The sequence below is a fragment of the Nymphalis io genome, chromosome 6 (genome assembly GCF_905147045.1).
Source record: "Nymphalis io chromosome 6, ilAglIoxx1.1, whole genome shotgun sequence".
Taxonomy (NCBI): Eukaryota; Metazoa; Arthropoda; class Insecta; order Lepidoptera; family Nymphalidae; genus Nymphalis; species Nymphalis io.
Genome location: NC_065893.1, coordinates 11,248,185 through 11,266,847, shown reverse-complemented (window position 1 = coordinate 11,266,847; position 18,663 = coordinate 11,248,185). Strand labels below are relative to the sequence as shown.

The 18,663-nt window shown below is 32.6% G+C and overlaps 1 protein-coding gene across 1 annotated transcript in view; it reads left to right on the top strand.

The window, feature by feature from the left end:
• Positions 1 to 260: 260 nt before the first annotated feature.
• Positions 261 to 18,663, top strand: part of LOC126768977 (lachesin-like) — a 70,259-nt gene continuing 51,856 nt past the window's right edge. The window contains exon 1 of the mRNA XM_050487491.1: positions 261 to 462. Coding sequence (XP_050343448.1) covers positions 387 to 462 — 76 coding nt within the window. The 5' untranslated portion in view covers positions 261 to 386. The remainder of the gene's footprint in view (positions 463 to 18,663) is intronic.

Here is an 18,663-nt window from a genome sequence, read left to right as displayed (position 1 = left end):
TCGATACTGTAACATTGTCTTGATTCCTTATAAAATATAATAATAGTTTCAATCAAATGATCTTTCGTATTAAATTTTTATAGCAACTTTCATACTCGTAGCACATTGTACGCGTATTTCAAATTGAAAACAACGGTAGAGCTATCAGAAGGAAATCGCATACAAGTTTGTTGATAAACGGCGCATGCGCGGAGGGTATGCTCCTAGAAGGCAAAGTTCCCTCGAACAGTTGCAAATAGGACGTTGGTGTGATATATTACCGCCATCTTAAATATTCGTACGCTTCCTATCGCGGGACTCGAAACTAGTTCAAAATATATTTAAACATTTATTCTAATGTTGGATGGTTTCGTTAGTGACTTTATAGATGTGAAACGTGGTTTGTGATGATGTGGCCATCTTTTCATAAAGTTATAATACTTTTGGGAATTACAGTGTTGTTTCGTTGTACGGACTCTGTCGGTAAGTTTATTAAGGAATAATTTATTTATTATTAACTGATTATGTATTGTTTCAGTTATGAATACTAATTAATATAAATTTGTATTATTTTAATAAGAAATATGTTTTAAATAATGGATATAATAGTTTGAGCTTTGAAAGTTATGTTTGTAACGGAATACTAAAAGAAAACTTAGCTTTAGTTTTTAATTCTAATTAATTTAAATAATTTTTTTGTTTTTTTTTGAGATAAATATATAGTTTTTTATTTTTATGGTAAGTATATTTCAAAGAAGCTTTTAGTAGGAGCTCGGACAAAATCGTTTTGTGTGTTAAGTTTCCCCTCTAACGGATTCTTTCGATATACGATGTAAAGTATCCCTTGGCGATTTAGACTACGTAAATTATGGGAGTAAGAATTAAATTGGAATAAAGGTCATAAAGTATAATGAAATGTAAAAAAAAAAACTAAATAATGTTATCAATAAATCAAGATCAGATCACACAATGGTTTTAAATCAAAGAAGGTTGGAATTTTTTTTATTAAAAAATGACTTGTAATTTTAATTAAAGATATTGAGATTTAAAATAAGAGTAAATTTAAAAATTAAGAATAAAATTTATCTTCAACGAATTATGATTCTATTGTCAGAAAAAAAGATTATATAGTTAAGTAGAAATTAAATAAATGTCTTAGTATTTGTCGGTAGCTTCTTGCAATTAGACGACGAAATTGGTGATTTATACAAACATATCACGCTGTTCTACGCAGCTTAGATGCAGCCTTATAGCTTTATTTATCTACGTATTTATTTAGGATGCTAACTGATAATTAAGTAGAGTTTTAATATATATTCGAAACTTGATTTGCCTCCAATTTCTGAAGTATCTTTTTTTTGCGAGCAATAAATCCAATAAAATTAAAAAAAAAACTAACTCGATTTTCTAATTCATTCTGTAATTAAATTAGATTATTCAATTAACTGGGGAATGAAACTCAAGACTCGCTTGGGATTTAAAACGTGTTTTACCTGCAAAAACATCTATATAAGCACATTTTTGCGCACCAGTGGATCATTTCAGTTTTCAAAGTCCTATGAACTTACGTAACTCGTCGAACGCGTTTCTTTTTTGTGGTATAAAATATTTTTATGTGCAGTAAAGATGTTTATGCAATATGCAAAATTTAAGTCGAGAAAATTTTGCTCAACACAGAATGCGCAGCGGATTTGCAAAAGCCTCAAACTTTCATAAAGGCCTTTGTAAAAGGGCGATAAGAATGTAGAATTAAAAATTGGCTAGACTTTTTAATTATTTTTTTATTCTTACGTAAATTGTACGATAAAGACGATAACAATCAACTTTTAATTAATTATTTTATAGCTATATTGTATTTATAATTTGTTTTGACTGCGTCATTGGTTCAATTTCCAGGTCATGCCAATAAGAAGTTATTTGTTTTTTCTGACAGCAAAAACTTAGTAGCAGCCCGGGGTCTGGAAGTTGGAAGTATGTATACCGACGTGCCTCGAAAAGCACGTAAAGTGGTTGCTCCTGCGTCTGAACTCTTTCCGGTTATATCGAATTGCCGTCCCATCGGATCATAAGAGCTAGGGAACAGATAGTGCACCTGCTTGCGCACACACTTGTGCACTATAATATGTCCAGCGCTGTTGGCTAATCAATCTTGAGATTGGCCGCCGTGGCCAAAATCGGTCGCGAGGACCTCAATATGATTTAAAATGTTTTCAGTCGAAACACAAATTTGAGTAGAAGTGCCAAATATGAACATTAAATATTTAGCACACCGGCTTTTTGGTTGGATTATATTTGGAAATTGTATTTATAGGAATTGCGATTGACTGGAAAAATGCTGCTTACATATTTGTCTCCATTCCACTTGATTGTGAATTTTATAGTGGTTTTGTTTTGTATTTATTTATTTAAGTCCAAAAAATGAGCCATTTACATATAAAATATACCACGATTAGCTAAACTATCAAAATTAAAATCTTAATTGGAAATTATTTGGAATAAACGTTAGTATAATTAAACTTGTAATTCAAAATTATACATTTATAAAAGTAGTATAAAACTATATAAATGTTGTAGTAACTCATTTTCGTTTTATTAATTCTCTTGGTAGTACTAAAGAAATATCAGTAATTAAAGTGAGAACGAATTGTTTCTTCCAAATGTATAATTATTAGTCGTCAAAGAGCTCTTGAAGGAACAACAAACCTTTTCCTTTAAGTTAAAACCAATAAATCGTAGGGTCGTTTCAAGTTCTGGTCACGAATTTCCATTTTAAAAGAATTATATTTTCAACTCCGATTTCGTAAGGGAGAGAAAAAATTGTTTTATTAAAAAAACATCTAAATCGATCCATTCGTTTAGAAGTTTATATAGACATCGAAAATATAAAATCAAGTATTGCTAAAAGACGCTCAACGCAATGCACTTATTTTTCTGGACAACGTCGCTCTTAAGTGGAAAAATGATATAAGTATTGTATGTGCGTTTGGCTATAACAAAGCCGTTAGCTTAGTCAGAATTAAGTAAAATTATTGATTCAATCCAGTTTTAATGAGCTCCAAACCTTCTTCTCAAAAAGAACAAGAGGCCTTAGCCCAGCAGTGGGACATTGACAGGCAGTTATTTTACTTTTTATTTTAATTGATTCAATAAATAAATATATACATACACTAATATATTTCCGGTCAGTCCAAACTAAAGAAAAAATGTGATTTTTTTTTTATAGAATAGGAAGGCGGACGAGCATATGGGCCACCTGATGGTAAGTGGTCACCAAACGCCCTTAGACATTGGCATTGTAAAAAATGTTAACTATGTAAAAATGAAAGCATTGTAAAAATGAACTAAGATGTTATGTCCCTTGTGCCTGTAGTTACACTGGCTTACTCACCCTTCAAACCGGAACACAACAATACCAAGTACTGCTGTGTTGCGGTAGAATATCTGATGAGTGGGTGGTACCTACCCAGACGAGCTTGCACAAAGCTCTACCACCAGGATACAGATCAATAAAATACTTTCACATTTATTTACTATCTACCCGTTCTTACTATGTACTGTTAAAATTAAGTTTTCTATGACGTTTTCTTGAAAAAGAAAAGCTTTGGAAATCGATCGCTGTTCAAAAACCCCAATTTAAAATCCACTCAAGTATACAAAAAAAAGGGTATCAAAATTGGTCCAGCCGTTTAGTGACATACACTCGTGCAGGAGAAATTTATATACATAAAGATAAGTAAGGTAGACGCATCGAGGTACATGTAATTGTATATAATAATATGTATTTGATTATATTATTACAAAAAATATCATTTAAAAAAGTAGAAGTTCAATTATATTTTAAAATTCTAGTATTATATTAATTACTGCCTTGTAATTAAGTAAGGCCGCAGACCCGGAGGTCCTGGGTTCAACTCCCAGGCCGGGCCAATAAAAAGTTATTGGGGTTTTCTCTCGAAAATTCTAAATAGCAGCTCGGAGTCTAGAAGTTGGTAGTGTGTACACTCCCGTGCCTTAGAAAGCACGTAAAGACGTTGGTCCTGTGCCTGAACTCTTTCCGGTCGTGTCGGATTGCCGTCCCATCTGATTATGAGAATTAGGGAATAGAGAGTGTACCTGTGTTTACGCACACACTTGTGCACTATAATATGTCCTGCGCAGTTGGGTAATCTCTCTTGAGATTGACCGCCGTAGCTGAAATCAGTCTGGAGGACCGTATATTCATTGCGTGGAATGCGTTTCATATAAATATAATATCATGAAATAAAAATTGTATTATTTTTCAAATAATAGGTTATTAATATTATTACATTATAAGGTAAACTCAATTCCTGAAATGAAATAAACGTTTTATTTAATTAATCTACAAAGCCTTATAATCTATAGTTTAACAAAAAAATGTTTCTAATCGGATTATGAGTTTCAAATCCCTTGTAGTAATTTCTTTAAAAAAATTAAATCAAATTTTTTGAAACGTAAAAAATATATAATGTAGTATTATATTATTGTAGAATAGTTTATTCGTAGTCAGTAGCTCATAAAGTGTATGAAAATAGCCTAATTAGAGTATTAAATATAACTCAGTATAATGTTTGAGGTTAAGTTTATTATAGCAGTTCTCAAACTACAGCAAACTGAGAATAAGAACCGAGTGGTCCACGATAGGACCGCTTAAAGATAGACCGCTCTCAACCAAAGCCATTGTCCTTTATGCTTCCAATTAAACTAATAAATTTGAACTTGGGACCAGTTCATATTGTTTGGTCACTAGATTAGGATGTTATAATGGAGTTTGCACTGAACAGTCATAATTTGATAAGTATGGGTATCCAGATGAGTCTACTGAACTTAACTGGACTTATAATTTGAGTTCATGAGAATATTTTACGGTTAAAAAGTAACAAACATCTTGTGTATTGCGAAATGTTCTGTGAAGTTAAAAAAACAGTAGGATCAACAAAGCGATCTTCCAAAAATCTGTCCTTCATTACACTTAAAAAAAACTAAATACACTCTTTGGGTAACGAGAAACATTTCCTGTGTGTTGATAAACGAAAACAAACGTATGTCATATTAGCGCTAAACGCTAAACTAATTTAACTGAAAAATAAATGCATCTTAGGCGATTCTTATAAAAATATATTAACGAATACCAGCAGTTTTGAGTGAAACATCCACGTGTTTTATGTGTCCTATATTTTGATCGCTTTATAAAATTATTATAACGCATGTATTTATCAATTATTTAAATATGTGATATTTAATATGATAATAATTCCAAGGCCTGAACGAAAAGGACCTGCCCACCAATCTAATTAACAGTGGTCCAATGGTTTACATATTCGTATATCAGTATGAAATAGAATTGAGGTAATATAGTCAAAGACACAAGAGATATGAAAACTCAAACCAGAAATCGTTTTAGGCCAATCACACTAATTACCACCTATTACTATCGTACAAACCACTTTTGGACGGACCTGGTGTTATAAATCGGAATAACGACGATACTACCAATGATAATTAAGAAAAAAATATGTTCACGTTGAGACGATAAATTTCGAACGCAAAAGCCCTTTTAACAAAGAAAAGACTACTTGATCGAGTAAGGGATGAGATGAGGGAACGGGCAATTAGGTATTAATTAGTTTAACGAACCGCTGGAGTGAACAATTGATGTGGTTAGTCGTAGGCGGAGGATATTGGATACGCTTTTTGGGAAGATATATTTATTTAGTACCTGATCGATATGTGTTTAGCTGAATTCTGTTTCATACCTTCGTTTCTATTACCAAAGGCGATTGTAATGAGAGTTATTTTGTATTTGGTTTGGAAGTGAATTATTTTCCTGGCGTGGATAGCTATCACAGCCACCCATAAACATTGGCATAGTGAGAAATATTAACCACCCCATATTGTGCCTGTAGTTACAGTGGCTCACTCACCCTTCAAACTGGAATATTGCTGTTTAGCAATAGAATATTTCCATTGGACAAGAATATAAACATATACATAGCTATAGAATAGAAAAGAAATTCTAACAAAAATAATAACATTTGTTTACATGATTTAACAATAAATAATATGCAAGAGGACAATATCTTACAGACATATCTACCCAGAACGGGCATGTCCAAAACCCTACTACCGAGTGAATTTGGTATTATTATTATCTTAAAACATTTCTCAAAACACGAAAAAAATACGAATAAGTTGGCTAGCAAATCTTCATAATATTTCATGGGTTATAATCCATATATATAATATTTATATAAATTATTATATAAATATTATATATAAGAAAAAAGTTTTTTGAAATATAGATATCAGCGGGACAAACAAATTTGTTAATCGATGTATAACTGGTCTAGACACGCAGTTCACTTAGCACATTAGAAAGAAATAAACTATATTACTTGCATGTTCATACACATACTTACTGGTGGTAGGGCTTTGTGCAAGCTCGTCTGGGTAGGTACCACCCACTCATTAGATATTCTACCGCAAAACAGCAGTACTTGATATTATTGTGTTCCGGTTTGAAGGGTGAGTGAGCCACTGTAATTACAGGCACAAGGGACATAAAATCTAAGTTCCCAAGGTTGGTGGCGCATTGTATATGTAAGCGATGGTTGACATTTCTTACAATGCCAATGTCTTAGGGCGTTGGTGACCACTTACCATCAGGTGGTCCATATGCTCATCCGCCTTCCTATTCTATAAAAAAAAACATAAATAGAAATATATAAAATTATAACATTTTAAATTATTTTAACAATAAATTTTATATAATTTAAATTATTATAATACAATCCAAAACTGCAAAAAAAACCAACATCGAGTGTATCTATATATTTTAAAACCTCATATCGCCCTTGCAGATAAATCCCTATATCCTCAAATTATTACTGAAGCTGTGTCCAGAAACCCTATTTATTTTTCTACAAGAAACGTTTATACAAATAAGATTTTGGAATGTCCCTTATGGGTCAAAGGGAGAGTACAATTTAGTCCATTGTCCACGTATTCAATAACGCCGGTCACGCGACTGTGTGATTACATCACGGACCCTTCATCCTGAGCCCTTATTGCTCCTATTTCTTTTATTTGTAAGCGCTTATGATTATTATGATGCATAACGGTTATATTATTTCATACACATGGATCTCGTCTTTATTTATTTTTTTGTCAATGTACAGTAACAGCCTGTTAATGTCTCACTGCTGGACTAAGGCCTCCTCTTTGAGGAGAAATCATTTTGAGGAGAAGGTTTGGAGCGTATTCCACCACGCTGCTCCAATGCGGGTTGGTAGTATACACATGTGGCAGAATTTCAATGAAATTAGACACATGCAGATTTCTTCGCGATATTTTCCTTCACCGTCAAGCACGAGATGAATTATAAACACAAATTAAGCACATGAATATTCATGGTGCTTGCCCGGGTTTGAACCCACGATCATCGGTTGAGATTCACGCGTTCTAACCAATAGACCATCTCGGCTTGTATTTTATCATTGTACGGAACTGTTTAAGTGCAACAAAAAATATTTTACATGCGAGCGAGTATGCTTTGTGTTGATGCGTTCTGGTGTGAATTCTGAGATAGTCGTTGTTCCGTACATAGCAATGGCGAATCGCGTCTTGTAATGGCATTTTATTGGTTTTTGTGTGTTTTATTAGTTACATCATCAAATTTGCATATTGCATTTTCTTTTCTTATTTTATCCCATTGAAATGATTGATTATAGTTTTTTTAGCACAACAAAAAATTTAGGAAATATAATAATAAATTAACTCGACTAATATGAAATCGATAAATATTTTCTATAAAATATTTTAATCATTTGATTATAAATAACAAAACTTCAAATGTATTTATAAGTCAATTATAAGCACAAGTAAGTATTAATACTCAATGTCTTTATAAGTCAATTATACATTAGAATAAATGTGATGTTAAATTAACGAAATAGGCATTAAAACTTGGGAAAATGTGACGACCGATTTCGCCAGTGAAATACATAAATGAGGATATTTAATATTGAAATTCAAAGGATCCACGATCTTTCATCGAAAAACTAAAGAATGGTTCTTTGTAACCAAATAAAGGTTCTCTTTAAGAAATATTTGAAATACTAACAAATACGCGGAAGAAAAGACGGCCCTCAAATTACTTACAAAACATTCAGAGAGGCGTATTTAACGGCAATTTTATACGAAAAAGATCACGGCCTTTCAATATTTTTATCAAAAAAATGGTCATACAAAATGACGAAATCTATTCATGAATATTAATGGTCATTTCAAATACGCTAAGAAAATATCCATTCAAAAATGTTACAGCGATTTATTATAAAGTGACGTTTAATTAAGCTACAGGATATCTTCCATTTCTTGTCTGATTTATGAAGTTATAATGTTAACTTTAATTTTATTGAAGCCTTCGTGAGTTGAACAAGCGAGTTGTTTTAATCAATCTTTTTCTGTTCTTAATAAAGTTTGCCAGCGTAAATTTTTTCTCATTCATTTTTCTTTGAACTATGAATAATAAGGAAGCTGTTACGAAGTGAATAATTTTAGCCTTCTCGTTAAGGTCGAGAAGAGATAATTTAATAAGCGCTCAGAAAAAGGAAATATATTAAATTATTGAATGAGTTTTTGTATATAATTTTACAGGATTTACTACTAGTTGATAAGGAACAAGAGCCTACGAGATAAGATACTAGTTCTGTTTCTCTAATCAAAATTGGCGAATATTGTCCAATCTCAGATGACTACGACGGGAGAATGATCCAGATCACAGGCTTTCAAGCTTTCTGAGGCATATAGATCTAAGTGTTAGTACAATATTGCTTTGACTTAAAATTTCAGTTAACCTTAAAACAATTACAAACGAAATATTAGAGAACCTTTATTATTTACTTTAGCAGATTTTTTTTAATCCGTAGTAATTAGTTATTTTATGAAAGCAGAATCATTATCCATTTCTGTTAAAAGGAAGGTAGGAGCTTAATCCATTATAAGGATTTGTGGCTATGGCAACGTTTTATGGCCTCGAAGGAGAAGACGATTATAAAAAGAACAAATAAATATAAATAAAAACTGATTTGAACTGTATTCTTTGTCTATTTTATGTAGATTTTCGAAAAGAATAAATGGAAAAATTATTTTCTTCCAAAGTAAATAGCACAGAATTATAATTAATTAAATTATGATATAGAGGGCCTATTCAATCTTCACTAAGCTTTCCTAGGTCAAACTTACAATGAGATGGCTTTTAACCCGAGCTATTGTTGTCGGTCTCATAATGAATCTCATTGGAGCGACAGAGTTTCGATTTTGTCTGATAATTTCATCAATTTCAACTTAACATAAGACGAGAATAAAATATAAATAAATATACATTTACCCCCTGATTAAAAATATCTTTCATCATATCATATTCAGTCCACAGCCACACACTGATCAACAGCTACAGATACTCGCACGCCTATTCTCACGGTGCCGTGCTGAGCGCATCCATTGAACACCATTTTTCGAAAGTTATCCGATCATCGGGTGGATGGTCTGGCCTCTTCGCTTCTCTAGGCTATCAATCTGTGATCACTTTGAGCCAAATTAAATGGAACAAAAGTATTTTCAACCTGACACATTTAAGCGAATCGCCATTAATCGCGCTAGTACTGAATCTCTCTCCACAATAGCTATTAATTTGGCAGACACGCTTTACGTATCTGATACACGACGGCTTATATTTAACTTATCATTGGGCGCTGGAAACGGTTCAAAGTTAGAATTGGTGCAAGTGGTTAAAGATTTAGTTTGGTGAACGGGTTATTTACAAATATTTTTACCGATTTCAATGAATAAAATATTATTAGAAAAGTCACAGTGCAAAAATGTTCCATTGATTAAAAAAAATCTCACTTCTTAGGAAATATTCTGCTTCGTACATCATATCTGACAGATTTACCGGCATATGATCTGCTTGCTCAGCTTTGCACCTATATTGCCGGCTTACTATAATAGCGTAGCCTTCGTGTTTTAGTTGATGGTTGCGCTTCACTATGTAGTGAATACTGGGGTCACTCAGGTATCTGTGCTATCCCCCACACTCTTCTGAATAAAGTATCTGTCGGTCTTGCGTTGAATATTGCTCGCACCTTTGGGATGGCTCTGCTAAGCACCTTTTGGAGGCCTTAGATCGGTTGCAACAACGTGCGATTCGTATTATTAGCGATGTAAAGGCCGCAAAAACCATCGAAAGCTTTTCAATTGCATCGAGAGATTGCGCCGCTAAACGCTTTCTATGTTAATTATTCTCCCTCATTTCCGCTTCCACTTTTTTGCTGGCTTTCGATGTCACCGCCTAACTGTGACTTAAATTTCATCGCACACGAAAAAATTTGGCAACTCTTTTCTTTGTCGCACCACTACAAAATTGAATTCTTTACCAGCACACGTGTACTTCTCCTCTTACAACCTGGTTTCCTTCAAACGAGGCGTGAAGAGGCATCTTGTGGGCCGGCAAGGAAGGGGCGGCTAGTGCAGAACATTCTTCCCGACTAGTCTAGCTGTCGTCGCGTTTGGACTCCACTACCACTCACCATCTGGTGGAGTGAAGTCTTTTGCTTTCCCGGTTTATTAAAAAAAAATTCTTCCGATATATCAATTAATATTCCTTCAACTCTAAGCACTTGATTAATTATAAACAAAAATTAAGAATGAAAAACTCAGCAATATTGTATGTTGTATTAAATATAAATGCATATTGCCTCTGAAAAAATATAATTACACTCTTACAAAAGTACGTAACAACAAAAGTTACATTACTAAAAAAGTACTAAGTTGACTGACCACCACAATTTAATATGACCTGTTTTTTTATTAAATTAGAATATTTATGTATTTAATTAATTCTATTTATATCGTATAATATCTTTATGGGCTTTACATTCCAAAAAAAGTACTAAGTTGACTGACCACCACAATTTAATATGACCTGTTTTTTTTATTAAATTAGAATATGTATTTAATTAATTCTATTTATATCGTATAATATCTTTATGGGCTTTACATTCCAACTATTTGGTTTAAATTGTTATCATAGATTAATTTGGATTTGGTAAGATCCTCAGAATGTTGCGATATGCTATTTATAGATTATAATGCACAAACCAGAAATTATTTTATTTAATTCGTAAATTTAAAAAAAAATCGTTTGTGTAAAACCGGCTTAAAATATATTTTCCCATAAACGAAATTAACATTTGGACCAGCGGTCGAGACTGATTGCCTGTCGTAGTAACCGGCTAACGGTCCGTTCGTTCTGGCGGAATTGATTGCTGCCATTTTGCAATTGATGCCTACTCAGCTTACCACTGCTTTATAATGCTACTGATTCGGAATTAATTTACTCCGAGGGATACGAATTAAAATAAGGCAAAGGTTAATAACGATTTTTTTAAAAAAATATAGTAAGCAATATGTACTTTTATTATTTTTTATATTACATATTTTTTATATTTTATAGAATTGGTATTATAGCATGAGCAGCAACTGGCTACGTGATGGTAAGTGGTCACCACCGCCCATAAGATTAGCATTGAAAGAAACGTAAACCATTGTTCACATCGTCAACGTGCCACTAACCTTGGGCACTAAGATTTTATGTACCTTGTGCTTGTAGTGACACTGGCTCACTCACCCTTCAAACCGGAACAGAGCTATACTCAGTAGTGCTATTTTGCGGTAGATTATCTTTTGAGTGGGTGGTATCTTCATAGATCAGCTTGCACAAAGCCCTAAAAAAATTAATGATAATATACAGGTTATTATCATTTATTTATTTTATTATATCCTTAGATTTATTTATAAGGTATAAAATTCTTAGATTCAGATATCGGACATTTATTACTTAAGATGATATGATAAAATATATACATATGTAATATAAAACTAGTTAAACCCTTATTCTACGTAAATTGTTATCCTCCGCAAACTATTCCACATTTCTCTATAATTCAGCAGATGTCTTGGCGTAGCAGACAATTTTTCGCACAAATACACCCATTCGTCATCCGTCAGTCCCAGAGGATGAAGTCAGTGGCCAAATAAACACTCGCAATATTTATCAAAAGAACCCGCACATTGTTATTGTACAAGGAACATTCATATGGGGAGACATTTACGAAATCGCATACAATAATATGGTTTTAGGCACATTAAAAGGACTTTCACATTTACTCACGTAAGGATTCATTGTTTCATTAGATTCATACACATTAACACATTCATATTATTTGATGTACAATTTTTATTCGACAAATAATAACGTTTGTAATTTATACAAAAAAAATACTTCGTTGCACATCAAACTTTCACCGTATGGTAGGGTGTATGCCGTTGTTTGTTGAATATTTTATTAGTTGTACTCGTTGCTAGTTGTGACAACGTAGTTGGAGAAAAAAATTGACGATCTGGCGAATTTTTTGCACGCCTACAAACCTCATCTATAAAATTTTTTAATGGCCTTTGAGGAAATGTATGTATGCCTTTGAGGAAAATTCTCTAATAGCAACGATATACATTTATCTTTCATCGTAAGTCACCGTTACCACTTTCATGCTTTAAAAAATGTACGTAAGCGTAACGTCATTTATTTATAGGATTATTACGTATTGTACAACATACCACAAATGATAAATGTCATTACAGTCTTATTTTTTGTAGCCATAGCTTCGTTTTGTATTTATTTATATTATGTTTTAGTAGCGTATTTGGGGAAACTCGCTGAATGATGGTAAAATTATAATTGTAGTATATTTTTATCTATATAAAAAATTACGTATATAACACAAAATAAATTATAACTTATAAGTACCCATATAAGCCCTTATGAACAACATAATATAACATTAAGAGTATTAATTCAAGCAAATATACTATAATATTTTCGTGTTACTTCATTAATATTTTATTTCATTTATGTTACAAAATATAATATAAAAAAAACTCTATATACTTTTATTATGATTCGTTTTCATTCAGAATAATATACTTAAATTTCAGAACGTTCCTCAATACAGTCCCTAGAATTTTGTTTGAACATAAAAAAGCTAGATGGCGTTATTCTAGGTAATGATTGTATTTTTTCGTTCAACCTTAAAACCTCAATCAAATAGTCCAAATCGACCCTTTCCCTGTTTTCTAAATAACCAGACATTTCGCGGTTTATGGAAAAATTGTCGTCGTCTTTCGAATGCTGAACAGTGTTTGGGACGTGACAATTTGAATCGAACTATTACGATTGCAAAGAACAGCCGCCGTTTGAATTGGAATTCCTGTAGGGATTTTCGCAATTTTTACGTTGACGACATTGTAGCTTATGTTTGAACATTTTATTGCTTTTATTTACACGTTTTTATTTGTTTTCATTATTACACAGATGCAATACAACAATAGGCATATTTACATACCTGTTATGATAGTACAATTTTTTTCACATTTAACCTATTTTATGTCACAATAATAACAATAAAAAGTATATTTTATAGTATATATATATATATATATATATATATATATATATATATATATATATATATATATATATATATATATATATCTCAATTTATCGTAGCTTAAGGACTGAATAAAAACATGTTCACAATCCGGAGTTTGTTATAACTGATTCAACGAATGGAACAAAATGTAAATAAAACGTGACATCGTCATTTCTTAAGAGATTTTGTTCCAGTGTCTTGAGTTTGTATTTTTTTATGTTCTTTACTCTTAGTAAAAGTATAATTAAAACTTGTAAATATAAACCTGTCAACACAGCGCAGTTTTTGTCAAGCTTGTGCGTAAAAATATGCAGCAATTCTTACAAACTCACATGTTTGTAAAAGTTGCGTCATTGCTCGCCGCTGGTGAGACGGTATCACGATTCACTACGTGCATGAAAGAGCGTGTACAAATTCAAAGGCCGTTATAAAAGTGCCTGTTAACACATCGTCACTTCTTCAGCATTAAGCTGAATTATTGAATAAGGCTGCTTTGATACGGCACCGTATATTAGCTGCCTAATTGAGTCTTTCTTAAATATAAGATCAACAGATTATTACAACTACTATAATGAAGTTTACAAGTAAATTTCTGTTTAGTAACGCAATGGTTAGGAATAAAACGCGAAGGTTGCCATTACGAGTCTTGACACGGTCGCTTATCGCTAATGTTTCTACACGAACGCTTACAGGTTGGATGTTACGTAGGCACTATTCACAAAAATATGCTTTTATTTTCATAAAAGCTTTAGTTACTTTAGATAAGTATACCTGAAAGCGAAAGTTACTATATATTATTTTAGTTGAAATAGAAATTTTTCTAATAAATATGAAGAAGATATTTGCCATAATAGTAGCAATTGATATTTTAAAACTATGTTAGAATGTCACGCAACTCGTAGTTCACTTGCCCTCATTCCATATTCTTCATGAAAATGGTATTGAACCGAAGCTGCATGCAAAGGTGGATGAAGACTATAATATGGCCTGTCGTCTCCATAACATCCCACTCTCCTTATAAATGCTTATATTATTGGTTCTCCGACACCAAGGTTAAGCGCTTACGATCTTAATTGATGGATATACTTTGCAAAAAATCTCTTAGTCTCTTTTTATTAAGTGGGCGCCCCATAGTTGTCGATACCCGTACCCTCAATTACAATACTCTACCATAGCTTCACGGAAAACACACACAACAATATTATACAAAACACGAACGTATTACTACGTCACGTATCACGAACATTGCAACAACTCAGCTTTAGGGGCTCAGGAGGGGAACATAAATACGAGAAAATGCAGCTTTACTTGCAAGCCGTTGAACAATTTCTAGCACTTCCAAAGCGTTCCGTTTTACACTTGAATTGCAATCTTTAGAGCTAACCTAGTCTCTTTGATTAAACTGTTTCAAGAATAGTTGGACTTTTATTCAAATAATAGTACTCGCATATGAAAGTATTTCGTTACATATGCTTCAAATTTCATAAATATCTTTCAAAATAATTAATGATATACAAGATTTATTTTACATACAACATTTTTTTCACTTTTAATTTTAGTTCTAAAATTTTTCTCGTCCGTAGAAGATATTTTATAAAAGATTCAACAAATTGAAAAGAAAAATTTAGACTATGGATTTTATAAGCAATAATATATTTATATATTATGAGATCTATGAGGAAGACTCGCTTATTAAAATACTAAAATATCTTTTGATTTCTGGATAAGAAATTGCGTTAAAAACTTACGGAGCTATTTTGGAGCACAAAATAAATACACAATTCACAGGACATAAGCGAAAACTTAGTCGTTGACATCACTTACATTTGGCCATTAGATATTTGATTCAGAGTTCAAAAAAAGCCTTTAAAGATTATTTCAATTAGTACTCTACATAAAACTATTATACATAAAAGCCGAGATAGCTTAGTGGTTAAAACGTTTGAATCTTAACCGATGATCGTGGGTTCATATCCGGGCAAGCACCACTGAATTTTCTTGTGCTTATTTGTCTCATGCTTGACGGTGAAGGACAACATCGTGAGGAAACCTGCATGTGTCTAATTTCACTAAAATTTCACCACATGTGTTTTCCACTAACCCGCATTGGAGCAGCGTGGTTGAATAAGCTCCAAACCTTCTCCTCACACAAGAAGAGGAGGCCTTAGCCCAGCAGTGGGACATTTACAGGCTGTTACTGATAAGATTATTTTGTCTATTATTACGTATGAATCATTTTATATCAAAACATCAGTTTGTTTTGATCATATTTTGTGATACATATTTCAACATTAAGTCATTTCCTTTGCCCTGAGATTGTCTAAGCCAGGATAGCGGATGCGAACATCCTTTTTAACATCTATTATTATTTTGTTTTTTTTCTTCGTAATTGTTTTTGTTTTGAAGTATATTTTTTTATTTATGATATATGTATCTTTTTTTTTTTAATTTGTATCAATGTTATTTCATAGTGCTTGAATGGTTTTTATTACCAGACAAGTGCCTGGTAATAAAATTACAACTTAGGTGTATAATTAATACAGACAATATAAAACTTATTAAGAACTACTTATTTAAGAACGTTGCATATATTTTTAAATATAGCTTAATATACTTTATTGATCAAAATTATTCTGAAATGACAAACTAAAATCATATGAATGTTGAATACCGATTGGTTAATTAAATTGTTTAGCTATCACTATGTTATACTAATAATATTTTTAACAATTTTGCAAGAATAAATAAGTTTATTTTATGCTAAAAAATATTTTATCTTGTTTAGATTTAAACAGTTATCTTTAAGCGCTACAAAGTTTGAAGATAGATTGCAATCTTGCTTGGGTAAAGTTGTTTCAGGAACTAATAATCTACGAGTCTATTATAACGCTAAGTAAAGTAGAAGGACTGGTTATTTTCATAGATACTTGATTTTTACTAGAAACGAAATATAAAGTTGTTAAAGTATACTCATTTTAGTTCTTAACTTATATATAGATAGATACACAAAAACACACACATACTTACATAGCTAATGAAAACGAACGCTGCGTTTCTTAATTCAATTTTACTTCGCGTAAGTCTTATAAGCGCAGTTGCGGTACAACATCTATCCATATGTCACATATTTAAAAGAAAAAATATATAATTAGAATAAAATAGGTATATAAATTAAGAGTCGTAAAATATATAATGTAAAATGTACGAGTACATGAAGACAGCGGATATAGCTTAATGGTTAGAACACGTAAACGTTGACCGAAAATTTCGTGCTCAGACTCATAAGTACCAAAAAGTTTTTATGTGCTTTATTTTTGCTAACAAGTTATCTTGTTCACAATGTTTAATTAAATAAATATACACCAAAATCATTGAAAAAGCGTGCTGGAATAAGCTCTAAATATTCTCCTCAGAAGGAGAGGAGGCATTTACAGAAGGTATGCAGTTACTTTTTTAACTATTCATTCATAAGCATATTTACGCAAGACCTTTTCTCAAAACTATATAGATCAGGTACGAAGTCGTCGTTTGCGTAAAATTTTAAATGAGTTCAGTTCTTCATTGTATCAATACAGACTGGTTACTTAAATTTAAGGAGAATATTTCAATAAACATATTTGTCTATTAAATCATTGTTTTTTTTAAATATTTTTTTATAAAGTATCTGATATAGACATTTGATAATAGATTAAAAAAGAACGCAATAAAAGAGAACAGTACTAATAAAATACTTTATTGTAAGTTAATAGTTGATACCTTAATATAGCTTTCGAAGTGGACTCTGCTAAACACTGATATAAAAAAACTTTAAGAGATTTGTATTTCTCAAAAATTTCTTCAAAATAATCAGCGATAGCATATGCTATTTTTAAGGCATAACTAGTGAATGGCCCAGATAAATTACCAGGAACTTATTATATATTGGGTACATAACATATATAATATAATCCAATATAGTAGAACAAACAGATAAATTTTATATTAAAGGCTGCTTAGGTTATTATTATATATTTATTATATATTTAGTCCAGAGTGTGGATCTACCAGTTACCTGTCGGATAGCTGGTTGGAATCACTACGGGTACGCGACCCCGGACTGCTCTAGCTATTAGTGTCACATTCCTGTATCTTCCGTGATCATAGTATCCTTACCCCTCTCCTTGATACGCTGTTTCCCAAAATTATCCCAGCCTCACGCCCTTGCTCCCACGTCACTCCCTTTCTGTTTCCTTAACTTCCAGCCCATTGGACGTAGTAGTAGCCCATGTAACAGCGTCGCTCTCTGCTAACCGACTTTCTATTGCCGGTCGGCGTGGTTGATAGATACTTTCACGCCGAAGGTTGTGGGTTCGATTCCCACCCAGGACAGACATTTGTGTGCATGAACATGTTTGTTTGTCCTGAGTCTGGGTGTAATTATCTATATAAGTATGTATTTACAAAAGAAAAGTAGTATATGTAGTATATCAGTCGTCTGGTTATATATATAGCACATAGCACAAGCTTTGTACAAGCTTAATTTGGGATCAGATGGCCGTGTGTGAAAAATGTCCCAGAATATTATTATTATTATTATTATTATTATTTTGAAAGTAGCAGATTGTCGTTAAAATCGTTGTTCCCTACAAACTCTCATCAGTAGCTCTAAGAAGCTGTAATAACATCACAGCGGCTACGTTCTTCTTCTTCACGTCGGCTCGTGAAATAAAACCTGATGATGGGAGGGCTGTGACCTCACAACGGCAGAGACGTCAACACCGAGTCTCTAAAAAAGAAGGAAAACTAGTATTAAACCCGGAGTGGTGCCTCTTTTAAGTTGTAAGCCAGTTACCTGCGGCCAAACCAGCACCACACGTATTGACTCGTCATTCCTGCGGATCCTGCTGGGGAGGAGGAGAAGGTGGCATGGGTACTGGGCAAGCCCGTGTTGCCATAAAGTCGCCTGGCCCAGGCGTAGCAGCATCCACGGAGAGGACAATTCGCTCATCTGTCTTGCAGATGGAAAAAAACACGGAGAGTGGCAGTCACCGGTTATAAGTCAGCACAAATAGGCGTAAGTGCGGACGCCAGGGGCCACTCTTGACAGTAGGAGGATCCATAGTAGATCCATTGATCAGCT